Source organism: Haliotis cracherodii, unplaced genomic scaffold, assembly GCF_022045235.1.
Source record: "Haliotis cracherodii isolate W230 unplaced genomic scaffold, xgHalCrac1.p SCAF_30, whole genome shotgun sequence".
Classification (NCBI taxonomy): domain Eukaryota; kingdom Metazoa; phylum Mollusca; class Gastropoda; order Lepetellida; family Haliotidae; genus Haliotis; species Haliotis cracherodii.
In genome coordinates, this window is record NW_027266287.1 from 1,180,245 (window position 1) to 1,196,734 (window position 16,490).

At 43.0% G+C, this 16,490-nt stretch overlaps 1 protein-coding gene across 1 annotated transcript; it reads right to left on the reverse strand.

Moving 5' to 3' along the window:
• Positions 1-261: 261 nt before the first annotated feature.
• Positions 262-15,009, reverse strand: LOC139476993 (geranylgeranyl transferase type-2 subunit beta-like). Its single transcript, XM_071259546.1, has 10 exons — positions 14,923-15,009; positions 13,462-13,569; positions 11,395-11,592; positions 11,212-11,317; positions 10,159-10,211; positions 9,405-9,515; positions 6,676-6,787; positions 3,742-3,830; positions 3,274-3,348; positions 262-1,932 (listed from the first exon to the last, which is right to left on the reverse strand). Exons 1-10 carry the CDS (start codon positions 14,923-14,925, stop codon positions 1,795-1,797), a joined length of 993 nt encoding a protein of 330 aa, XP_071115647.1. The 5' UTR covers positions 14,926-15,009; the 3' UTR covers positions 262-1,794.
• Positions 15,010-16,490: the final 1,481 nt, after the last annotated feature.

Here is a 16,490-nt window from a genome sequence, read left to right on the forward strand (position 1 = left end):
AGGACTAGTGCCAATTTCTAACCCTGATCTTAATTCATGGACCAGTTTAGTGCTTTCCCTGATGCCGCAATCCAATAGTATCTTTTAGCACAAAAAAATCAACATGTGAGAGTCACAATAACATCAAATATTAGATAGCTGTGCAGTAAAGAAGAATGAAGACGAAGCATGGTTTTTTACATGATAAAACGTTGTTTCATCATGACATCATTTCTGGAGATTCGAACATGTGCTTGCAACTTCATAACATTATTTTTGGGAGGGAGGTGAGTTGTTACCCATAGAAGTATCTGGGCAACACAGAAAAACACAATGGCCAAATGATTGCACCCAAAAGTGGCAATTGGTCATGGGAGGTACCGATAATCAACGTGAGAATTATGAAAAAATCTGGGAAATACCAAACTTAACCCCCCTGTTCATAAAATGAACTCGTCTGACATTGCCAAGGTCGGATTGTATTCTTGGATGTTTACTGCAGGGAAAATATACCGTTCAGGGTTGCACCCCACATGGTTTATTCTCCCTGCAGTGTTTTATTGTATGATAAACAAGTTTTTTACATAAACATCTGCACAGATTATTGACAGAGAAGTTAGAATGAAATGAGGAAGTTTGTACAAGTTTAACATGATAAGCATAGAAGGACAACAGACATCTTCCTGAGGCAAGAGAGTTAACTGACTTTTAAAGTCCAGTTTCCACCCTTGCTGAACTAGACTGGAATTCCTGGGCTCGATCGTAGCGCCACCAGTGGCTATTACGAGTAATGTCCTTTCTATGCCTCTCCTACTGACCAATCAGATTCAACCTCTCGTATCACTTGCATTTGCTTCAAACAAAATGGTCAAACAAGACGATCTGATCAATAATCAAGATCTATATTGTGATCAAACGAGTCTTACATCAAATGGCATCAAATCCCGTGAGCACCTTGATGAAAAACATGAAAGGATTTAGAAAATATTTGTTGACGAGTTAGCGGTGCCATGCTTTGCAAATCCTGCAGTTGACCGAAACTATGCATGACACTTTACGAACCGGATTTCGATTTCGGTGCGCGATTTTGATTGGACTATGCATAGACTCGTTAGTCCAGCCAAAATGTAACTCCATAATACCAGCCTAGTTCGGCAAGGGTGGAAACTGGACTTTTACAGTCAGTTAACTCACTTGCCTCGGGAAGATGGACAACAGACAGCAGCATCCGCAACTATCCAGGGCATCATCTGTTGATGATGAACACCCTGGACCCATTCGCTACAACAGCTTCATTTTTTGCCCTGTTCAAACTATGTGATGCTAAAAAAAGCTGTCCAATCAAATAACTCTCACAACTTAAATACCAGGGTCCCGTTCCACAAAGTAATCTTTGCGCTAAGATGATCGTAATTCCCCTACTTTAACACAGACTTACAACAATTGGTAGTGCTAAAGTCATCATAACTCCCCTACTTTAACACAGACTTACGATAATTGGTAGGGCTAAAGTCATCATAATTCCCCAACTTTAACACAGACTTACGATAATTGGTAGTGCTAAGGTCATCGTAATTCCCCTACTTTAACACAGACTTAGGACACTTGGCAGCACTAAGGTCATCATAACTCCCCTACTTTAACACATGCTTACGACACTGGTAGCACTAAGGTCACTTTGTGGAACAGGGCACTGGTCCCATATCCATGATGATAGTGCTACGACTGAGAACATATTTCTACCACTCGTCGCAACGACCGTGTTGTGGAACAAGGCCGGGTATTAACATGTTTGTGAGACGAGGAATGCGAGCATCATAACAGATCCAGCTGGATCCCAAGCTTCCTGACTGTTTCCTCCGGCATACAGAAGACCGGATTGACCGGGCGGATTGTTGTCTCCCCCATGAGGGACAATCCCGCGACCCCGAACAGCGTGTGGAAGGGGTCCACCTGAAACCAGACACCAGGAATCAACGAGGAGGACATTTTAGTTCAAGGAACAGTGAGGTTCAGAGTGAGTGAGTGAGTATGGTTTTACGCCGCTTTTAGCAATATTCCAGCAATATCACGGCGGGGGACACCAGAAATGGGCTTCTCACATTGTACCCATGTCGGGAATCGAACCCGGGTCTTCGGCGTGACGAGCGAACGCTTTAACCACTGGGCTACCAAACCGCCCCAGTGAGGTTCAGAGATGATGTGCATTGAAAGGGGGATCAAGAATAAATGTATAAAATGGGGATGTGGTGGTGTTTGTGTCAGCATCTATAGCTAAAATGGATTGAATTATCATAACTTAATAACGCCCTAATATTACTTGACGACAGGCCATTATCAAGCCCGTTGGTAGGTGACGTCATATTGATGTTCTATAGTGACATCATCTGGTTTGTTCTATGACGTTTCCATATTTGTAAAAGTGGGTCAGTGACATTCGTTGTGTGTTGATTGCAGTAAATGCTTCAAAACCGATATTGTTTATTTGATAACAAATATTATCCATTTTAGCTATAATAATGGTAACACTATTTTTCAGGGCATCATCATTTGCAGAAGCCCTCAGTCTTTTCAACTGCCCTCCTTCATTGGGCAGATAATGGAAGACCTCAGGCTTCTGCAAATGATAATGCCCTGAAAAATAGCATTACCCTTATAATATCATACAGGCCTAAGACTCCTACAATACATGTCCTGTCCCTATAATGACACTTCCAGCTGTACAGCTGTCATGTGTGGTGAACTATTTTCCGAGATCGGATCATACACAAAGTTTAAACTCAATGAAACAAGGGTCAGGAGAAGATCACAACCCCCCTCGGGCCCACAAAAGCAAATGGCACCACTTCAGCCTCTGTTTATACAAGTACCAAGTTTGGATGTAAAAACTTTCACGATTTTCAAGGTATGCTCCAGAAACAAAATACAGACAGACAGATGGACAGACAGACCAGATCCCGGGGGAAAAACAAGAGGGTTCAAAGGTCAGAGGTCATAGCAGTGGAAAAGATAACTATGCTCCAAAATGTATTATAAGCGCAGCATATGCTTACTGTATATCAAATTTCAAAATTTTACATGTAGAAAGGTTTAGGCAATGGTCAAAAAGGACAATTTATTCACATGGCAGCAATTTTTAAAGCAGCGTGCAGTTCTGAGAGCTCTTTTAAGAGACAGTATTGCTTGGATCATCTGAAAGTTTAGCTTTGTTGACATTATAGTTTCCAAGTTTACAACTGGCGGTGTGAGTTTGGAAACACTGCCCTGCTGGCGGCAGAGTCTGGAGATACCCACCATGTCTCCGGGGCGGTCAGCGAACCCTCCCGTCTCCTCGTCCTGGCACGCCAGGATAAACTGAATCAACTTGTCCTGCAATGTAAACAGTGAGTGAGTGAGTGAGGGAGTGAGTATGGCTTTGAACAGTATTTCAGTTAAATCACTGTGTGTCAGATTAGGATTAGATAAGTATAATCAAAAGTTTCTATGTTTGTTTGTTTGTTGTTTAACGCCACACTCAGCAATATTCCAGCTATATGATGATGGTCTGTAAATAATTGAGTCTGGACCAGACACTCCAGTGATTGACATCATGGACATCGATCCACACAATTGGGATACGATGACATGCATCAACCAAGTCAGGGAGCCTGACCACCCAATCTCGTTAGTCGCCTTTTACGACAAGCATGGGTTGCTGAAGACCTATTCTACCCCGGATCTTTACAGGTCTTTACATGCTACAGCTCTCTTTAGGATTGTTACCTTGTCGATCCAGTTCAGTTTCCCGATGATCTTGAGAGATGCCAGCACCCACCAGGAATAGCAGACATCTGGAAGCTTCTCTGGCCGGCCTGGATGAAGAGAGAAAGACTTTCACATCAGTGGACAGACTACCATATACCGCCATCTATAACGACCCCGTCTATAACAACCCCGCCTAAAACGACCCCGCCTATAACGACCCTGCCTAAAGCGATCACCCGTAAAAGCCAAATCGATGCTAATTTATATACCCCGTCTATAAAGCAAATCAGAATAAAATACATCACTAGCGCATACACAATCCCTACATTAGCAATAAACAAGTGTTTGTCTTCCACAGAAAAAAATTCCATGATATCCCTTTAGTGATATATTATTTTTACCCCATGCCTACTGGAGAAATACCACACTCCCTATCAAATCTATGTCTGTTAGAGGGGGACCTTCTCCGAAAGCCTTTCCATCATTGAGTACTTTGCATTACAATGTATGCTGCATTGTAGATCATTTATTACAAGTAATGATTGATTGTTACAATGTTGATGTTAATTGATAATACATCACCCAAATAATACAGTAATATGTGTTGACACATGTCGCTATTCCAGAAGACACATCACGCATATCGACAAATCTGTGAGCAAATAATACAGCAATATGTGTTGACACATGTCGCTATTCCAGAAGACACATCACGCATATCGACAAATCTGTGAGCAAATAATACAGTAATATGTGTTGACACATGTTGCTATTCCAGAAGACACATCACGCATATCGACAAATCTGTGAGCAAATAATACAGTAATATGTGTTGACACATGTCGCTATTCCAGAAGACACATCACACATTGACAAATCTGTGAGCAAATAATACAGTAATATGTGTTGACACATGTCGCTATTCCAGAAGACACATCACGCATTGACAAATCTGTGAGCAAATAATACAGTAATATGTGTTGACACATGTCGCTATTCCAGAAGACACATCACGCATTGACAAATCTGTGAGCAAATAATACAGTAATATGTGTTGACACATGTCGCTATTCCAGAAGACACATCACGCATCGACAAATCTGTGAGCAAATAATACAGTAATATGTGTTGACACATGTCGCTATTCCAGAAGACACATCACGCATATCGACAAATCTGTGAGCAAATAATACAGTAATATGTGTTGACACATCTGTCGCTAATTCAGAAGACACATCACGCATATCGACAAATCTGTGAGCAAATAATACAGTAATATGTGTTGACACATGTCGCTATTCCAGAAGACACATCACGCATATCGACAAATCTGTGAGCAAATAATACAGTAATATGTGTTGACACATGTCGCTATTCCAGAAGACACATCACGCATCGACAAATCTGTGAGCAAATAATACAGTAATATGTGTTGACACATGTCGCTATTCCAGAAGACACATCACGCATTGACAAATCTGTGAGCAAATAATACAGTAATATGTGTTGACACATGTCGCTATTCCAGAAGACACATCACGCATCGACAAATCTGTGAGCAAATAATACAGTAATATGTGTTGACACATGTCGCTATTCCAGAAGACACATCACGCATCGACAAATCTGTGAGCAAATAATACAGTAATATGTGTTGACACATGTCGCTATTCCAGAAGACATCACGCATCAACAAATCTGTGAGCAAATAATACAGTAATATGTGTTGACACATCTGTCGCTAATTCAGAAGACACATCACGCATCGACAAATCATTGACTGTAGACATGATTCCCTTCTTGTAGTGATCAACTGATCAACAATCAGATGTAGCTGATACAGGCCAGGGTATGCTGCACTCAGCAATATTCCCTCTATATGATGGTGGTCTGTACAGAATCAAGTCTGGATCAGACAATCCAGTGACTGACATCATGAGCATCTATCTATGCAATTGAGATACAATGACATGCATCAACCAAGTCATCGAGCCTGACCACCAGATCCCATTAGTCGTCTCTTACGACAAGCATAGTCGCCTCTTACAACAAGCATGGGTTGCTGAAGACCTATTCTACCCAAGATCTTCACGGGGAGACAAGCATGGGTTGCTGAAGACCTATTCTACCCCGGATCTTCACGGGGAGACAAGCATGGGCTGCTGAAGACCTATTCTACCCCGGATCTTCACGGGGAGACAAGCATGGGTTGCTGAAGACCTATTCTACCCCTGATCTTCATGGGTAGGACCTGTACATAGGAAGGTGTCTGGCTTGTATCCGCCGAGATTTGTTTGGGGGTGTCAGAAAAGCATGATACAGGGATACTTGGACCAGCCATCTCGGACCACATCAGCAACTGTCCCAATCACATCATCAACTGGGACAACGTCCAAATCATCACCAACAACCTCCATGATTTTACTGAAAGAAAACTAACAGAAGCAGTCCACATTCGCCGCCACAAGCCATCAATCAACAGAGATCAAGGCTATTTCATCCCATCTGCCTACTATGAACTCATCAAACAATAATCACTTATCCTGTTTATTGGCTTCATGTTCCTATTGGCTTCCACCTATGTGTTTTCTGTCCATCGTGTTGTGACAGCATCATCCCTTTGTTGTCAACACCCACCAATGTTATCCCACTCATGTATGCAATTGTTGTTACTGTTAATCCTCTACTGTTAACCCCCACCTACTATATATATTCTGTATTATGTCCCTCATTCAGTCTTGCTTGACAACGGTATAAGGATCTATACCGAAAAATCTCTTTTCACAGTATTAAAGAAGTTGTTATCTATAAAATTGTGTCTATCTTGTCTGATACTTGGACCTGGATGAGGAAAACACTGGTTCAGTGGAGAATAGCATCAAGTAGCTGTGTCACCTGTGCATTGTTAGCAATAACATGATCAAGTGTGATGGTGTAATGTCGTCTTCTCACCATTGAGACCTCCAGAAGGCAGCTGTCGCTCACACAGCCACCACCCCAGCAGGTCGGCGTTGATGTGATGGAGTCGCCCCGTAATCGCCAACATCCCCACACAGCAGTAGATCTGAAACACAGTTATCTCCCTTCCATCAGTATCAGGAACCATCAGCATCTTTAGGCCCAGACAACCTTAGTGTCCATGTGATACTATTGTGCTGATACTAGAAGTGTTTGTTAGTATCGGTCAATACAGCTGTCCATCCCCGAACAATGCCTCATAAATGCCAATTCTGATGGAGCTTTGACAACAAAATACTGTACTTGCCCTAATAAGTGCACAGTTGGTGTATCATCCCAGCCCTAATATTTTCCCAGTTGCCCACTTAATCTTCGGCTAAATGCTGAATACCACTCATCCCATGCTGAACACTGCTCATCCCCATGCTGAACACTGCTCATCCCGTGCTGAACACCACTCATCCCCATGCTGAACACCACTCATCCCGTGCTGAACACCACTCATCCCCATGCTGAACACCACTCATCCCCCATGCTGAACACCACTCATCCCGTGCTGAACACCACTCATCCCCATGCTGAACACCACTCATCCCCCATGCTGAACACCACTCATCCCCATGCTGAACACCACTCATCCCCCATGCTGAACACCACTCATCCCCATGCTGAACACCACTCATCCCCATGCTGAACACCACGCATCCCCATGCTGAACACTGCTCATCCCCATACTGAACACTGCTCATCCCCATGCTGAACACCACTCATCCCCATACTGAACACCACGCATCCCCATGCTGAACACTGCTCATCCCCATACTGAACACTGCTCATCCCCATGCTGAACACTGCTCATCCCCATACTGAACACTGCTCATCCCCATGCTGAACACTGCTCATCCCCATCCTGAACACTGCTCATCCCCATACTGAACACTGCTCATCCCCATGCTGAACACCGCTCATCCCCATACTGAACACCGCTCATCCCCATGCTGAACACCGCTCATCCCCATACTGAACACTGCTCATCCCCATGCTGAACACTGCTCATCCCCATCCTGAACACTGCTCATCCCCATACTGAACACTGCTCATCCCCATGCTGAACACCGCTCATCCCCATGCTGAACACCGCTCATCCCCATCCTGAACACTGCTCATCCCCATGCTGAACACTGCTCATCCCCATACTGAACACTGCTCATCCCCATACTGAACACCGCTCATCCCCATACTGAACACTGCTCATCCCCATACTGAACACTGCTCATCCCCATGCTGAACACTGCTCATCCCGTGCTGAACACCACTCATCCCCATGCTGAACACCACTCATCCCGTGCTGAACACCACTCATCCCCATGCTGAACACCACTCATCCCCCATGCTGAACACCACTCATCCCGTGCTGAACACCACTCATCCCCATGCTGAACACCACTCATCCCCCATGCTGAACACCACTCATCCCCATGCTGAACACCACTCATCCCCCATGCTGAACACCACTCATCCCCATGCTGAACACCACTCATCCCCATGCTGAACACCACGCATCCCCATGCTGAACACTGCTCATCCCCATACTGAACACTGCTCATCCCCATGCTGAACACCACTCATCCCCATACTGAACACCACGCATCCCCATGCTGAACACTGCTCATCCCCATACTGAACACTGCTCATCCCCATGCTGAACACTGCTCATCCCCATACTGAACACTGCTCATCCCCATGCTGAACACTGCTCATCCCCATCCTGAACACTGCTCATCCCCATACTGAACACTGCTCATCCCCATGCTGAACACCGCTCATCCCCATACTGAACACCGCTCATCCCCATGCTGAACACCGCTCATCCCCATACTGAACACTGCTCATCCCCATGCTGAACACTGCTCATCCCCATCCTGAACACTGCTCATCCCCATACTGAACACTGCTCATCCCCATGCTGAACACCGCTCATCCCCATGCTGAACACCGCTCATCCCCATCCTGAACACTGCTCATCCCCATGCTGAACACTGCTCATCCCCATACTGAACACTGCTCATCCCCATACTGAACACCGCTCATCCCCATACTGAACACTGCTCATCCCCATACTGAACACTGCTCATCCCCATACTGAACACTGCTCATCCCCATACTGAACACTGCTCATCCCCATGCTGAACACTGCTCATCCCCATGCTGAACACCGCTCATCCCCATACTGAACACTGCTCATCCCTATGCTGAACACTGCTCATCCCCATACTGAACACTGCTCATCCCCATGCTGAACACCGCTCATCCCCATGCTGAACACCGCTCATCCCCATACTGAACACTGCTCATCCCTATGCTGAACACTGCTCATCCCCATACTGAACACTGCTCATCCCCATGCTGAACACCGCTCATCCCCATGCTGAACACCGCTCATCCCCATACTGAACACTGCTCATCCCTATGCTGAACACTGCTCATCCCCATGCTGAACACCGCTCATCCCCATGCTGAACACTGCTCATCCCCATCCTGAACACCGCTCATCCCCATACTGAACACTGCTCATCCCCATGCTGAACTCAATCGCACATCGCCATGCTGAACACCGCTCATCCCCATCCTGAACACCGCTCATCCCCATACTGAACACTGCTCATCCCCATGCTGAACTCAATCGCCATCAATCGCAATCGTCAATAAATGAATCAACTGACCTGCCCCGAGTGTGACTCACTCCCCGGCCGACACCCGAACCCTCCGTCAAAGTTCATGCAGGACAACACGAAGTCAACAGCCTTGTCAACATTGATGGCGTTCAGCTTGCCCTGGAAATAAACACACTGACAACATCCTGGGCAAAAATAATTAAATTGAGTCTGTAGGATCAGTAGCAGACCTGTATGTTCTGGAATATTTGAAGAACTTGAATACAAATGTCATAAGAAGAAGGTTGTCAAGAATATGAAAGAAGAAGTCAGAATTAATTTATCAGGTAAATAACTGGCTGAGAATGGAAAAACTTACAAGTACTGCCTTGTTACACCCATGGCACGTTAGGATTCAAGTTAATAACTTGTATCCATTCGAGAATGTTCTTTTGTTCAGGTTTCAAATTTTTAAGCGAGAATTTGTCAAAATATGTTTCGAAGCGTAGTCGCCAATTTGAAATTAGTGCCGTAAAGCACGAGAAAGCTGCCTTCTGATTGGCTAATATCAACTTCTTGTCAGTTATTCAATTGGTCGGTCAGAGTTCGCGAAAGGTCGGTCTGACATGACCTGTAATGGGATGTCCTCAGATCTTTGTTTAGCAGCAGAGAGAAATAAGATCTGATTTTAATGAGATTGGTGCCAATCGGGTTCGGAATGAAGTTATGGTTGAGAATAGTCCAGAAGGGAGATAATCGAGGCTCGGGTAATCAAGGCCCAGGTAATCAAGGCTCCTCTCCATCTCCCATCTCTCGTACATACCAGCAGTGACAGGCAGGCCACAGCACAGAAGGAGAATCTGGTGTCAACTTCACCTGCAATACAAGTGGAACATTGAAGGAGATGAGGGGAAATGGGGTGTAATTTGAAGACTGTTGTGCTTACATGGTGTGTCTGTCTGTCTCGTATGTCTGTCTCTCCTGTCAGTCCGTCTGTCGGCTTGTACTAGACAAATGCCATTCTGCGATACCATGCCGCAGTTTAACATGAATACCCCACTCAGACACAGTACACTAGCTCCTAGACCACCAGCCTTTGTTTTGTCCCCTTAATGCCGAATGCCAGGCAGGGTAACAACAAGTTCCATCTTTAAACATCTTCAGGTATGTCCCAACTTGGGATCAAACCAACGACCTATCACTTTCCAGGCAGATGCTCTATCCACTAGACCACAGAGGAAATATACATCTTGTATTCATGTCTAGTGATGTTTTATCACAAATTTCACATTTTCATTGACAAAGTTTGTTATCTCCTATTTGTTGACCTGAAGCAATTTGATGTAGCATTTTAATGCAAATAATACTCAAAAGATCTTTTTTTTTCCAAAACAGATCATCCCAAACAAGGAGGTTCCCATTATGCTTGTATGCACACTGTAGTGACGGAAATGTGGTATTCACTCATACAAAATAGAACCACAAACATCAGGAGGTCAGCTGAATTATTCCAACATATTTGCATTAGATAATAAAAGTGTCAATACTCAAAAATTAAATTATAAGCTTGTGTGTTAAAATAGGATTTGTAAGTTGAAAAATTCTCTATTTTCATTTCCGTTCCATAAAGTCAAATTACGATTTTTTCCAATTACTGATTTTTAGAATCCGTAGGTTCTTTAACCAAGTACTACAACATTGAATGGCCAAAGGTCGAGACAGACTGATCACACTTGTCCCCAACCCAAAGATGGAGACTGACCCATCTTGTCCCCGACCCAAAGATGGAGACTGACTGACCCCACTTGTCCCCAACCCAAAGATGGAGACTGACTGACCCCACTTGTCCCTGACCCAAAGATGGAGACTGACTGACCCCACTTGTCCCCGATGAAGCTGCCGTCTTCCTGCTGCAGACTCTGGACCCAGGCCACCACTCGGTCAACGTTGATCGTGTCCAGCGACCCGTACAGAGTGAGGATCTGCAATTAACATCACCATTAGACAACATCAACATCAACATAACACCAACACTACAGCTAGTGTCCTCACATCCTACCTGTATTGCACTGAGTGTACACAGCAGATGAGGGTCGTGCCCAACACTGCAGCTGATTCCTCCACACTCATGCTGGCACTGTTTAACAAAGTCAAGAACTTCCGGTTTCTCCATTCGGTCCAGCTGCCCAACAAGAGACATGGCCGTCAGACCCCAGTAAATGCCGTTCATTCGCAGGTACTCTGTCATGATATATTCCTGAAACAGAAGCAAGACAGAGGCTTGTGAAGGAAATTCAAAAATTCAAAAATAGACTAGACCACCGTTTTTTACATTTTGTAATTTACAAATTCAATGCTAACAAATTAACTTGGGTTGGTCAGAATGAAAATATACCCGCTGCATATCGTCAATACTTCGCAGGTATGTATGCTCTACATTCCTCCTTCATCTGTGAATACACTGGGCAGTAATGCGACATGGTGGTGATGTGTGTCTATTTTTAGTGGTTGGTTGGTTGGTTGGTTGGTTGGTTGGTTGTTTAATGCCGCACTCAGCAATATTCCAGCTATATGACAGCGGTCTGTAAATAATCGAGCCTGGACCAGACAATCCAGTGACTGATATCATGAGCATTGATCCACGCAATTGGGATCAATGACATGCTTCAACCAAGTCAGAGCCTGACCACCCAATCCCGTTAGTCACCTCTTACGATAAGCATAGTCGCCTTTTACGGCAAGCATGGGTTGCTGAAGACCTATTCTAGAAGAAGAAGAAGAAGAATCTGCTTGTTAAGTGCATAAGTCTATACAAAGTGTATGATGGAAGCACTGTAGCATTATTCCCCCAGTCAAAGGATCAGTGGGGGGCACGGGTGGCCCAGTCGTCTAAGGCGCCGCGATTCGCTGTGCAGAGTTGCATCCCTTGGGCATGCCAGAAACCTATGATTGTGGGTTCGAATCACAGTTCGCCCCGAATATGTTTCTAGGTTTGTCAGCACCGTACCCGTGCTCATGGGTTTCACCGAAGTAGTAAACGTCCGAGACCTGCATCACTTCCGGCTTTCCTCCCACATTAAGCTGATACGCTATGATATAACTGGAATACTGTTAAAAGCAGCATAAAACCCAACTCACTCACTCACTCAAAGGATCAGCGTGCAGAAGGAAGTAAACAACCCAAGCCGCCTGTGAGGCGCAAGAAGGTAAGTGTCACTTCTCATCCTTCTGGGTACCCATTCACTGCTGCATGATCAGAGCAATATTTCAAACGTCACTTGCCCAAGGAGACATCGCATGTGCTACATGTGCTTGAGAAATGCAAAAAGGAGACGCAGCAAGGCTATGACACTATGCAAACACTATCACTCAAGGAACACTGCCGTTTGTGTGAGGCAATTGAGTGCCCTCCGTTTCCCTCGTGCTGGACCTTGGTTGTCACTGCATTTGTTGGTAAAAAATATACTGCTCTACTTTGATAGAGATATATTTATTTTTCCATGATACACAATTCTCATACATCAAGTGTATATCTAACTGGTGGCTTGTGGTCCTGTGCACAGCGCAAAGGTCACAGATCTGGTGAAGTTCAGCTACACTGGTCTCGGAGAGCGGTTGCATGGGTGACCGTCTTCAGTTGCTTGACTCCTGATAGTTTCTAGGGCTTCGGTCACGGGCCACAGTGAAACACATGTAGCACATGTCCTGTCTCCTTTGACACTGATTTGTTCGAAATGTGCCTCAGCAGTGAATGGGTACCCGGTAGGATGAGATGGTAATGTGACTGTTTATCTTCTTGCACCTCACAGGCAGCATGGGTTGTATACTCCCAAAAGAGCTGAGAATGATTGTTGAGTGCATACTCATCCATTGTTCAGGGTAATAACGTCTGAAGAGCTTAGAGCATGCTCATGCATGGATATACAGTGCCATATAAATGGACTGTTATTATTATCATTATCATTATCATTATTATTATTATTAAATAGAATGACATATCTGATCATCCCAATCCAAAGTTGATTTGTATAGTAACTACACTGCAAAGCAGTCTCTGTATTCATGGGCGATGGACGAACGTAGGACGTCCTATTTTGTCTGAACATCATGAACGTGGATAACTTACATAATCATCCTTCTTGGCCCCGTATGCAGCAATGTAGTCTGCATGTTTCTGAAGCAGCAGGGATTTGGGAGCGTTGTCCGGGATGGTCACGTCCTTGATGGGAGTCCCCTGTCAGATCAAATGGAGGGGAGTTAATATATAGGATATGCTTTGATCAAATGGGGGGGAGGTGAGGTATTGTAAGGACAAGATATCTGGCAGAAATTTGCCATATATTAGGGTTTTTCTCTCATAACTATCAGGCCTCAAAGTTTAAATTGTACAACATATGGCTACAACTACAAGTATTTTATTCCAGGTAGCCAGTGGTAAAATCAAGAAGTCAAGCCAATATTGTAGGTAGCCAAAAGCATTTGAAATGATCTTTTATCAAATAATTGTTACATGTACAAGTCATAGCACTAGTCTTGGAATTGTATATTAGTTGACACTGTATCTGAGTTTTGTTATTTGTGACAAGAACAATGATGCAATTTTTTTTACTATATTATATAGCATTGTATAGGTATAGCCTTGCTTATCCAATTAAACAACTAAAATCCAATACTCATTATAGTAATATTTATGTATGACAGTTCATTGTTGACTTTAGGAGGAATTATTAAAGAGTACAATTAGTAGCAAGCATGTTTATTTTTGTGTGTACATCTGTGTAGCAATAAAATTTAGTCACCACAAGATATTTTTCAATGTAGCCATTTGGCTACCTCTGAATTTTAGACAGTAGACAAATTGAAATTTAGGTCGCATTGGCGACCATTTTAGTCGCAACTTTGAGGCCTGTAATGTCATTATTATATGTTTTTGGACATCATACGTTTTCAGACAACTCTGTTTATCGCAATTAATCGCACTATGGGGTGTGGCGTCACACTGACATTGTAAATACTCTGATGATGGCTTGTCTTTAAGATAAAGTTGTCGTATAAAGTGAGTGAGATGTTTTACATTTGTTCATGTGATTAGTGAGAATACAACAAATATTTCTTAAGCGTTCAAAAACCAATAACACATGGATATTGTCATTGTATTAAAGGACTATTGAACTAAAAGTGTTAGTTCCTAGTGCCGAAATTGACTGCAGTGATCATTTTTCATTCTGTCAACTACTTCTTTTACCTGGCCCTCTTAATATCTACAATAATGCCGACCTCACGCATCCAGAGTCTTACTCTTAGCTGAAATCACATCACGGTAAGCATAGGAATCAAATTCGGCGTGTGAGTTTAAAGGTAGATACAACATATCGTAATATGTACTTCATGTGTAATGGATACTTGTAATCGGGTTGTTATACCGCAATTCACAACCGAAAGAAGATACCTGTCTTCTAATAATACTCAGAAATGATCGAAAACTGAACAATATGAAAAGCGATATCGCTATTATTCCAAATCTATTAAGTATTCCTACTAAGAATTTTTGCTAATTATTCTGATTGCAACATGGTGATAAACTTACCATATTTTCTGTTGTTAAAATGCGACTGTTTATTCTTAATAACCACCCTTTGTCTATAAACAGTAAATTTACTCATCGACAAGGGAGGTAATTTTCCCTTTCCAAGGGAGGCAAGTATCTATGATCGGTATGTTTACAACCGCTAACAAAAACAAAAACGAGCATTTTTAAACTAAATCATTATTACCATAGCATGATTAACCAACAATGATATGGACAACGTGAAGTCTACTAGCATCTTTATGAACTTAAAGCATCGCCCATGTGTAATTACAGGAAACTATTAACTTCTGGAACGCCGATCATTGAATATTGGAAACGTTTGTCTCCACAAGAGTGTCTGTTATAATCTAATTCCCACTAATCTAATTCTAATTTAATGGGAAATTTGTCGTGACAAATTTGGTATATTTTTTCATGCCCCTCCCAAAGGTTGCGAAACTTCAATGTAGATTGTTGAACAACAATTCAATCAAGCAAACCAACGCCCCAGTGAATTATCCTTTTAATGATTCGCATGTTTTTGCACAAGCCCGATAAATGTTTGAATGCCAGTAACTGTGCGTTTTACAATACTGGTGTGTTACTTTATATCCAGTATATATGTCTGAATGTCACTCTCTATTGTACAACGCTGTTGTGTTATTATTGAATATCCAAGATTATTATTTGAAAGTGTCAAATACTTTATGTTCAGTATGTTGAGCTAATGCAGTTATAGATATATCTGTTAATGTTACCTGTTAGTGTGAAGCACATCTTTAACTGACCATCACCTATTTTACTGGGCAGCTGAAACATCTTCAATCAAGGCACACCAATCAATAAACTAGCTTTACAATAGCCAAAGCACTGAACGTCCCCGCCTTTTGTTTTGATGATATAAATGTTACAACTTAAACCCTATTGTTGTCCTGATTTGTTTGGAAAAGGTTACACGACCCTATGGTTTGTTTGTTTGTTTGTTTGTTTGTTTAACGCCGCACTCAGCAATATTTCAGTTACATGACGGCGGTCTGTAAATAATCGAGTCTAGACCAGACAATCCAGAGACTGACATCATGAGCATCTATCTACGTAATTGGGATACGATGGCATGCATTAGCCAGGTCAGCGAGCCTGACCACCCGTTAGTCATCTCTTTCGGCAAGCTAAAGACCTATTCTAACCCGGATCTTCTCGGGTTCGCTCGTTACCTCGAAAGCCCGGGTTCGATTTCCACATGGGTACAATAGTAGAAGCCCTTTTCGGGTGTCCCCCGCCGTGATGTTGCTGGATTATAGCTACAATTTGGTATTTTATTGGGGAAAAATATTGTCCTCGGAAATGCTTGAAAAAAAAAATGCGTCCGATTGTTGTGAAAAAAATTAACTGCCACAAAAAATACATTGTTGCAAATTATTGTTTTTTATGAAAACAAATATTTAGGCTCATTTTAGGTTCAATTTTTGAATTAAAAAAATATCCAGTTTTGCAGCTGTAGTTGAATAATATCTTGTCTCCATATAGAATATCCCACTTTTCATCATTCAGGGCACAGCTGGCAATTGACAAAATTTCCGTTCTCT

Bases quoted from the DNA above. Each gene is read 5' to 3' on its own strand.
- LOC139476993 (XM_071259546.1), bottom strand. The intron at 11,318-11,394 runs GTAGGATGTGAG...TGTTAATTGCAG, and splicing joins GTACACTCAGTGCAATACAG to ATCCTCACTCTGTACGGGTC. The intron at 3,349-3,741 runs GTAACAATCCTA...TTTACATTGCAG, and splicing joins AACTGAACTGGATCGACAAG to GACAAGTTGATTCAGTTTAT.